At 40.4% G+C, this 10,689-nt stretch overlaps 1 protein-coding gene across 3 annotated transcripts in view; it reads left to right on the top strand.

The window, feature by feature from the left end:
- CFAP52 (cilia and flagella associated protein 52) overlaps positions 1 to 10,689 on the top strand; it is a 63,661-nt gene that overhangs the window by 28,217 nt on the left and 24,755 nt on the right. For 2 of the 3 annotated variants that reach the window (XM_032280293.1, XM_032280295.1), the window contains 2 exons: positions 2,688 to 2,788; positions 7,226 to 7,396. In XM_032280293.1, the coding sequence (XP_032136184.1) occupies positions 2,688 to 2,788; positions 7,226 to 7,396 (272 nt within the window). The remainder of the gene's footprint in view (positions 1 to 2,687; positions 2,789 to 7,225; positions 7,397 to 10,689) is intronic. The other variant, XM_032280294.1, reaches the window with a different exon arrangement.

The following is a 10,689-nucleotide window of genomic DNA, read 5'->3' as shown; positions in this document are numbered from 1 at the left end:
AAAAAAAAAAAAAAAAAAAAAAAAAAAAAAAAAAAAAAAAGATATACAGATGGCAGGTAAGCATATGAAAAAATACTCTGCGTCTTATATATCTTATACTTCTCATTGTGAGAAATGCAATTAAAACAGCAATGAGACACCACTACATTCCTTTTCGATTGGCCAAAATCTAGAACACTAACGACACCTAATATTGACAGAGATGAAGAGCAAAAAGTGCTATTATTCATTGCTGATGGGATGGAAAATAGTATGGCCACCTTGGAAGATGGTTTGGTGGTTTCTTACAAAATTAAACATACTCTTAACCAGGTAATCCAGCAATTGTACTCCTTGGTATTTAACCAAATGAGCTGAAAACTTACGTTCACACAAAGAACCTGCACACAGATGTTTATAGAAGCTTTATTCATCATTGTGAAAACTTGGAAGCAACCAAGATGTCCTTCAGTTAAGTAAAGGGATACATAAACTGTGATACATCCAAACAATGGAATATTAATCAGTACTAAAAGAAATTGGCTATAAAGTCAGGAAGAGGTTTTACAGGAAAAGAAGGAAACTTAAACACATATTACTGAGTGCAAGATGCCAGTCTGAAAAGACTACATGTCATTTGATTCTAACTACATGACATTCTGGAAAAGGCAAAATTATGGAGACAATAAAAACGTTACTGCTTGGCCAGGTGCGGTGGCTCACACCTGTAATCCCAGCACTTTGGGAGGCTGAGGCGGTGGATCACCTGAGGTCAGCAGTTTGAGTTCACATTCTTGAGCCCTGGTTTCTCTTCTCAATCACAAAATGTCTTTTGAGCTAGAACAGGCTAAATTCAATTTAAAGTAACTTGAAAAACATGGTATTTATTTATTTATTTATTTATTTATTTTTTCCCCATTTATTTATTTTATTGCATTTTAGGTTTTGGGGTACATGTGAAGAACATGCAAAATTGTTGCATAGGTACACACATGGCAGTGTGATTTGCTGCCTTCCTCCCCATCACGTACATCTGGCATTTCTCCCCTTGCTGTCTCTCCCCAGCTCCCCACCCCCCACTGCCCCTCCCCTATTTCCCCGCAACTGACCCCAGTGTGTAGTGCTCCCCTCCCTGTGTCCATGTGTTCTCATTGTTCAACACCCGCCTATGAGTGAGAACATGCAGTGTTTGATCTTCTGCTCTTCTGTCAGTTTGCTGAGAATGATGGTTTCCAGGTTCATCCAAGGACATGATATTTATAATATTCAAAATGCGTTAAGGTACAAACCTATGCAGTCACTAGCTATATTGAATGTTTTAAAATCAAATGTTGTGGCCAGGCGTGGTGGCTCATGCCTGTAATCCCAGCACTTTGGGAGGCTGAGGCAGGAGGATCACTTCAGGTGAGGAGTTCGAGACCAGTCTGGCCAACCTGCTCAAACCTTGTCTCTACTGAACATACAAAAATTAGCTGGGCGTAATGGGGCATGCCTGTAATCCCAGCTACTTGGGTGACTGAGGCATAAGAATTGCTTGAACCTGGGAGGTGAAGGTTACAGTGAGCCAAGATCATGCCACTATATTCCAGACTGAGTGACAGAGAGAGAGACTCTGTGTCAAAAAAAATAATAAGAAATAAAATAAAATGTAGCTGTGCACATTTTAAAATTAGAACTTCATAGTGGATACTACAAAACAACCATTGTACATCATCAAACATTTTTTTCTTTGGGGTGAGTGGTGGCGGGCACCCCAACCTTTGAAGAGTACTTTAAATTTTAAATATGATTCCACTATTGGTAAGATTATGTACTACATGTTACAGTTCAGATGATACAGTCACCAAACCATAAGCAGTCTTTTGTGCTTTCTTGGGATGTTAAATATGGTCTCTTTGCATTTATAAGAATTAAGTTCTGGTGAAAACAGTGGCAGCTGAGGAACTAACATTGCTAAGGCTATGCTTATACCTTCTACTCTTGACTGCATTTGAACAATGTAAAAGTGTTTTTTTTGTTTGTTTGTTTGTTTTTTTTTTTTTTTTTGAGATAGAGTCTAGCTCTGTTGCCCAGGCTGGTGTGCAGTGGCGCAATCTCGGCTTAATGCAACTTCTATCCCCCAGGCTCCAGCGATTCTCCTCTTTCAGCCTCCTGAGTAGCTGGGACTACAGGCACCTGCCACCACTCCCGGCTAATTTTTATATTTTTAGTAGAGACGGGTTTCACCATGTTGGCCAGGCTGATCTTGAACTCCTGACCCTGTGATCTGCCCGCCTCGGCCTCCCAAAGTGCTGGGATTGCAAGCGTGAGCCATCGCGCCCAGTCAAAAGCGTTAATTTTTAAAATATTTAAAATGCACTGGTGGTTTTAGGGAGGTAAAGCCTGTTTGCATCTTGCAGACCCAGGAGAGTTACTTCCTGGCAAATGAGCTCGTTGTTGACATTGAGTCCCCTTGGTCAGCCTCGAGGTGCATCTTGAGCAGAACCTTCATGAGCATCCTTCAAGCAACGTGTGCAGAACTGGCATGACTTTGGCTGTCTTTATTTCATCTTTCATTCAGCCTTTTTCTTTTTTTTAATTAACATTTACAATTTGTTTATTTCCATAGATTTTTGAGGAACAGGTGGTATTTGGTTACATGAGTAAGTTCTTTCGGGGTGATTTGTGAGATTTTGGTGCCTTTTTCTTAACACTGTTTCTCCCCCTAGGGAGTGTCAGCTATCAGGTGCCTGAAGATGGGGGGTTTGTTGGTGGGCTCTGGAGCTGGACTGCTGGTCTTCTGTAAAAGCCCTAGCTACAAACCCATCAAGTAAGTTCTGGGCCTCATGGAGTGGGGATGGGTAGAGACCCACTAAAGGGAGGTTTGATTAAAGCCAGCCACTCGATGATATTGGCAAAGTGATATTTGGTTAAAAAATTTTATCTTGCTGTTAGAATGAGTAGTTGGAATCACAATCGATAGTGGCTTCTTTGCCAATGAAAAGACAGAAGCTATGTTCAATCAAACCAAAGTAGTCCAGGGATCAGAGAAGACAGTTCATAGAGGGGTGGGCTTCAACAAAAGCCAGATACCCAACACATGCTTTGTATGGTCTCTGCTACCTCCCAGGAAGCCAGGGGTAGTTGCACACATATTGTAGAAATGAGCATCAGCTGTCTTCATTCAAAGAAATCTGTGTTGAACCTTCACAATGTACCAGGCACTATTCTAGGTGCTTAGGATATCTCAGTGAATAAAACAAAAAGATGAAAAAAAATCCCTGCCCTCATGGAGCTTACATTCTAGCAGGAAGGAAAAGGCAATAAATAATAAACAAAATAAACAAGGAAAGTACCTAGTATTAGAGGGTGATAAATACAATGGAGAAAAATGAAGTAGGATGGAGAGTAAAGGGATTACTGTCTGAATAGAAGCAGGGAGGCCAGGGCATGGTGTCATGCCTGTAATCCTAGCACTTTAGGAGGCTGAGGTGGGCTGATTGCCTGAGGTCAGGAGTTCAAGACCAGCCTGGCCAATGTGGTGAAACCCTGTCTCTACTAAAAATACAAAAATTAGCTGGTCGTGTTGGTGTATGCCTGTGATCCCAGCTACTCAGGAGGCTAAGGCAGAAGAATTGCTTGAACTCGGGAGGCAGAGGTTGCAGTGAGCTGTGATCCTGCTGCTGCACTCCAGCCTGGGAGACAGAGCGAGACTTCGTTTCAAAAAAAAATCAATAAATAAAAATAAATAGAAAATATTTAAAAATAGAAACAGGGAGTCCAGGTGCAGTGGCTCACGCCTGTAATCTCAGCACTTTGGGAGGCCGAGGCAAGTGGATTGCTTGAGCCCAGAAGTTCCAGACCAGCCTGGGCAACACAGTGAAACCTCATCTCTACAAAAAATACAAAAATTAGTCAGATGTGGTGGCACACACCTCTAGTTCCAGCTACTCAGGAGGCTGAAGCGGGAGGATTGATTGAAGTTGATCAATCAGTCTCAAGGTTGAGGCTGCAGTGAGCCATGATCGCGTCACTGCACTCAGTCTGGGCGACAGAGCAAGACCTTGTCTCAATTAACAACAGCAACGAAAGCAGTGTATGCATTGTCATTTTAAATTCACTGGTCAAGATGGGGCTTATTGAGAATGTTTTGGACCAGTTTCATGCCTGTATGAAGGAGAATGAGGGAGGGAGGAGACTTTAGAACAATATTGGAAGCCTTTTAGGTTATTATACATGCTCAAGTTTGAAAGCCACAACCCCAGAGAATGCTGGGAGCAGCGTTTCATCAGGAGCCCGGTGCCTGGACAACCTCATGGAATAGACACTTATAAAACCTGGAATCTGATTTCTGAAGAGAGAGAGAGAAACTCCTCTCTTAATTTACAACCAAACCTGAATCCTAATACAGATGAGGTGGGGAAGAGAAATGATGAGAAACTTAACCTTAAGATAGCAAAAATTAGGAGAGGAAAGAAATAACATCCAAGTATTATCAATAACAAGCTGCAAGAAATAAAATCAAGTTAAAAAAGAGGCTATGTTGGATTGTCTTTGGATGTATGAAGTGAATATAGTCAATTAACCCACTAATTTTGTAACCCTTTGTTTTTTTTAATGTGCATATGTTCCCATTATGATGAAAATAAACCCAAAGCAATTATTACGAGGTTTGTACTATCACTATTTCCCAAATAACACTGTGTGACAGTGCAGACGTAGATGTGGTGATTTCCACCTCCTGGGCTTTTTGTAGATTCCGCTTCACATGGTCCTCCTTGCCTAGGCCTCCCAAAGTGCTGGGATTACAGGCATGAGTCACTATACAAGCTTCCAAATGACTTTACTTGTAAATAAAACTTTGTATTCTAAGACAAAGGCAATAAATAATAAAGAAAATAAACAAAAAGCTTTGTATTCTCATACAAAAGCAATAAATAATAAACCAAAAACTTTGTATTCTCATACAAAGGCAATAAATAATAAACAAAAAGCTTTGTATTCTCATACAAAGTTTTATTTATAAATAACATGCAGCTCCCATGAGAAGTCACGGGGACTAGCAAGGGAAGACATATGATCAAAAGGGTTCCAGTGCCAAGCTCTGTCCTTCCCCTTTTGTCCCTAGACTTCGCTTTGTGTTCTGAAGGTCCCAGGTGCCAATAGCCAGTATTCCCTTGTTGTCATCTTTGGGCTAGTGTATCTTACCTTCAGCGCAACCCTGTAAAGGAGGGATTATTCTGTGGTTGAGTAAACTGAGGCCAGAGGTTTCTGACAACTTGTCCAGAGTCGCAGACCTCTAGTTAGTGCAGGGACTGGGATTTGACTCGTATTCCTTTCTTCATTAACTGTTCTGTGTCCCACCAACAAACCTTGAAACGCTGCATTTCCCATGCTGGTTTCCTGCACAAGAACCTGCATTGAATTCTTTATTGTCCAAACTAAATTAGTTACAGAGAGAGGTTGTATTCCTAGGACCTCATTCATTTATATGCTTTTTTTTTTTTTTTTTTTTTTTTTTTTTGAGACAGAGTTTTGCTTGTGTTGCCCAGACTGGAGTGCAATGGTGCAACCTTGGCTCACCGCAATCTCCACCTCCTGGGTTCAAGCAATTTTCCTGCCTCAGCCTCCCGAGTAGCTGAGATTACAGGTGTGCGCCACCATGCCCAGCTAATTTTGTATTTTTAGTAGAGACGAGGTTTCTCCATGTTGGTCAGGCTGGTCTTGAACTCCTGACTTCAGGTGATCCGCCCACCTCAGCCTCCCAAAGTGTTGGGATTACAGGCGTCAGCCACCGAACCTGGTCACTTTCTTTTTAAGTTTATAAAGGGAAGAGGGAGAAATCTGAAATGTAGAAGAGGAGAAACCAGCTTCTAAAAGTTCGGGCAAAGACAACCCCTAGTCTGTCTTTCTTTCCTTTCTTTCTTTCTCTCACTTTCTTTCTTTCCCCTCCCTTCCGTCCTTCCTTCCCTCCCTCCCTCCCTCTCTCTCTCTTTCCTTTCTTCCTTTTTCTTTATTTCCTTCCTTCTTTCTTTCTTTCCCCTCCCTCCCTTCCTTCCCTCCCTCCCTCCCTCCCTTCCTTTCTTCATTTTTCTCCCCTTTTTTTAAGATAGAGTCTCACTCTGTTGCCCAGGATGGAGGGCAGTGATGGGATTGTGGCTCACTGTAGCCTCCAACTCCTAGGCTTAAGTGACCCTTCTTCCTCAGACTTCCAAGTAGCTGGGACTACAGGTGCGCACCACCATACCTGGCTAATTTATTTTATTTTTTTATTTTTAGAGACAGGTTTTTGCCATGTTGCCCAGGCTAGTCTCAAACTCCTGGCTTCACATGGTCCTCCTTGCCTAGGCCTCCCAAAGTGCTGGGATTATATGCATGAGCCACTGCACAAGCTTTGAAATGATTTTATTTATAAATAAAACTTTTTATTCTAATTTTTTACTTCATGTAAGCATCATAAACATTTTCAATATTACAGTGTAATCTTTTTATTATGACAAATTGCCCAAGAAAGTGCTAAGAAAATCCAACAACAGAATCAGTATGAAAGAAAAGGTGAAAAGACACCGAAAGTAATACCAGGAGGGAATTAGTACACAATGATTTGTTTGAGTTTTCAGTCTGAAAACCCTCCTTAGAGGCTCTCTGTGTGCATGTGTGTATAATGATCTATCTGCTTATGTGTATTGAATTGACATAACAGCCAACCAGTCAATAGTTATTTAATCATAGAGACTAAATGAAGCAGAATATAATCTTTTAAACTATTTTTAGGCAAATATTCTATGAAGCTGATGTTCCATAGATCATTTATTCCATTCTAATAGTATATTTAGGTTGTTTCCAACCTTTTTCTCATTTAGATAAGGTTTTCATAGCATCCTTTGACGTAAAGCATTTTCCCCCTGACTTTTGGATTATCTTTCAGAAGTGGAATTAATAAAGGGGTTAGTTGCTATGTTCCTTTGTACCCATATGCACTCCTGGAATGTTCCCTCTACCCAAATCCTGCCTGGTTGCACAACCCATGTCAGAATGTTATCTCACTGAAGAATCTTCCCTGATTGCTTTAACCTATGCTGACCTCTCTCTCTGCTGATCATGGGTTCACAAACTTGTGAGTAACTCCTGCTTTTCAACTGTGTCACTTCTGTGAGGGAATGTCCAAAATTACATGCCCAATTTGTATCCTCTGCCATGCTTCAGATGATTCATAAATACTTCCTGGTTGAGTGAATCTACTTTACCTTTTTGCTTCTCCCTAAAGGAAGATTCAGTTGCAAGGTGGCATCACTTCTATCACGCTTCGAGGAGAAGGACACCAGTTTTTTGTAGGAACAGAAGAATCACACATTTATCGTGTCAACTTCACTGATTTCAAAGAGACTCTCATAGCGACTTGTCACTTCGACGCTGTCGAGGATATTGTCTTTCCATTGTGAGTAGAAGAGGAAAATAAGAACGTGGAGGTTTGATGCAGTATGCAAGGGCATTTGATTTTATTAATGCATTTTCAGTATCTATTAACATAGTTATGATTTTTTCTCCTTAAATTTTTCTAGTGTACAGGTAATGAATTATTTTCACAGATTTTCCATTGTCTTCACCATGCAATTATATTAGTTTTCCAATTCAAATTTGAGTTTCTTTAGAATATTGACTTTTCTTTTTTTCTTTTTTTTTTTGAGACGGAGTTTCGCTCTTGTTACCCAGGCTGGAGTGCAATGGCACGATCTCAGCTCACCACAACCTCCGCCTCCTGGGTTCAGGCAATTCTCCTGCCTCAACCTCCTGAGTAGCTGGGATTACAGGCATGTGCCACCATGCCCAGCTAATGTTTTGTTTTTTTAGTAGAGATGGGGTTTCACCATGTTGACCAGGATGGTCTCGATCTCTTGACCTCGTGATCCACCTGCCTCAGCCTCCCAAAGTGCTGGGATTACAGGTTTGAGCCACTGCGCCCGGCCGAGAATATTGACTTTTCTAATAAATCCCTCATGGAAACAGTAAGTACCTGACAAAACTTTTCTGTTTTCCTAATGCCACCTGGAAAAAGCTTAGTACAGGCAGTCCCTGACTTATGATTTTTAATTTTATGGTGGTATAAAAGAAAAATGCATTCTTTTATACATTTTTTATGCATTCTTTTATAGTAAAAACTATACTTCAAGTACCCACACATCTATTTTGTTTTTCCCTTTCAGTATGTTATTCAATAAATTATGTAAGATATTCCACACTTTATTACAAAATAGGCTTTGTGTTGGATGATTTTGCCCAGCTATAGGCAAATGTAAGTGTTCTGGGTATATTTAAGGTAGGCTGAGCTAAGCCAGGATATTCAGTAGGTTAGGTGTGTTAAATGCATTTTCGACTTAAGATATTTTCTGGGGTTTTTTTGTTTGTTTTTTTTTTTTGGTTTTTTTTTTTTTTTTTCTGAGATGGAGTCTCACTCTGTCACCCAGGCTGGCTGGAGTGCAGTGGTGCGATCTCAGCTTACTGCAACCTTCGCCTCCCAGGCTCAAGTGATTCTCCTGCTTCAGCCTCCCGAGTAGCTGGGACTACAGGCATGTGCCACCACGCCCAGCTAATTTTTGAATTTTTAGTAGAGATGGGGTTTCACCATACTAGCCAGGCCGGTCTTGAGCTCCTGAACTTATGATCTACCCACTTCAGCCTCTCAAAGTACTGGGATTACAGGCATGACCCACCACACCCAATCTCTCAAAATATTTCTCGTGCCACTAATTTTACTTAATCTGATATTAAGATCACCACCTCTTCATTCTTTTAAAATAACATTTACCAATTAGGGATATTTGCTGTAATGTAATAAATTTTCATTGGAAAACCTAAAGTTCCTATACAAAAAAAAGAAGGACTTCTGGGAAAAATTGAATTAGGCCAGGATTTCTCAACCTCAGCACTGTTGACATTTTGAATTAGATAACTTGATATTGTGGATGGCATTCTGTGCATTAAAGGATGTTTGGCAGCATCCCTGGCCTCTACCCATCAGATGCCAGTAGCAGCTCCTTCCCTGCAATTATGACAGCCAAAAAAACATCCCTAGATATTGCCAAACTTCCCCTGGTGGCAAAATTACCCCTAGCTGAGAATCACTGGGGTTAGGCCAAATCGCTTAAAACTAATGCAATTTTGTAAACCAGCCACAAGTTTAATAAAACATTAGCACAGTTAGAAAGGGTTTATTAAATTCCTAATAAGTAAAGAAATCCTGCAGTCAATATAGGACTCCACCTTTTAATAAGTCAGGGTCATTTTCTAAAAGGAGATTTAAGAAGACTTGAGGCTGTTGAGTTGTGGAGATGAACTGAGCTAAGAGGAAGAATATAGAATAAATATATGGTACTGCATTCTTCCTTTACTTGCTAAATTAGTTGTGTTAATGTTCTTTGTTTTGGGTTGCTATTACTTTATATACCAAAGCATTATGTTGTAATTATCTTAAATTATGATTTAAGATGTTTACTATTTTCTCTTCTTGTCTTTTGTTGTAGTCATCATGTTTTATTTAGTTCCATTTTGACCTTTGTTGCATACCACTTGGAAACTATCTACTTTATCTGTATTCATTAAATGGTTACCCTTGAATTTTTTTTTTTTCTTTCTTTTTTTTTTTTTTGGAGATAAGGTCTTGCTCTGTCCCCTGGGCTAGAGTACAATGGTGCAATCATAGCTCACAGCAAACTTAAAACTCCTGGGGTTAAGCAATCCTCCTGCCTTAAACCTCTGGAGTAGGTGGGACTGCCGGCATGTACCAACATGCCCAGCTAATTTAAATTTTTTTTTTCTTTTTGTAGAAACTGTCTCACTATGTTGCCCAAGCTGGTTTCCAGCTGCCATCCTCAAGCAATCCTCCTACCTCAGCCTCCCAGAGCACAGGCCTCTCAGGTCACAGGCATGAGCCACTACAGTCAACCTCTAAATTGTTAATATACATATTTATATATGTTTTTCATCAAAGGCTACAATTAACCAACATTTATATCCTATCTGCCAAAAAGGCAAGCGTTTCAGCATATTTTTATTTTCACCTTTCCTCCACCATGTCCCATATTGAAATTATTTGGAGTTATAGATCTTTGCTTTTAACATTCTTTTTTTAAAAAACATATCAATCCTTCTGGATTTTTGTTTGTTTGTTTTATGAAATTCTTTCAGAAACAAGCTATGTATAGAAAAGTTGGTCCCAGCCAGGTGCAGTGGCTCATGCCTGTAATCACAGTACTTTGGGAGACTGATGTGGGAGGATAGCTTAAGCCCAGGAGTTTGAGACTAGCCTTGGCAAGATGATGAGACACTCCCTCCCCATCTCTACAAAAATAAATAAATAAACTGGACATGTTGGTGGCACTGCCTCTAGTTCCAGCAACTTGGGAGGCTAAAGTGGGAGGAAATTTGAGGCTATAATCACACCAGTGCACACCAGCCTGGGTGACAAAGTGAGACCCTGTTTCTATTAAAAAAAAGAAGAAGAAGAAAGAAGAAGAAAGAAGAAGAAAGAAGAAGAAGAAGAAGAAGTAGAAGAAGAAGAAGAAGTAGAAGAAGAAGAAGAAGAAGAAGAAGAAAAGAAGAAGAAGAAGAAGAAGAAGAAGAAGAAGAAGAAGAAGAAGAAGAAGAAGAAGGAGGAGGTGGAGGAGGAGAAGGAAGAAGAAGGAGGAGGAGGAGGAGGAGGAGGGGGAGGAGGGAGAGGAGGAGGAGGGGGGG

This window comes from Sapajus apella, unplaced genomic scaffold, assembly GCF_009761245.1.
Source record: "Sapajus apella isolate SASKATOON/1434 unplaced genomic scaffold, GSC_monkey_1.0 scaffold12, whole genome shotgun sequence".
In the NCBI taxonomy this organism is placed as follows: domain Eukaryota; kingdom Metazoa; phylum Chordata; class Mammalia; order Primates; family Cebidae; genus Sapajus; species Sapajus apella.
Note: the sequence above shows the minus strand (reverse complement) of the source record. Positions and strands in the feature narration are given on the sequence as shown.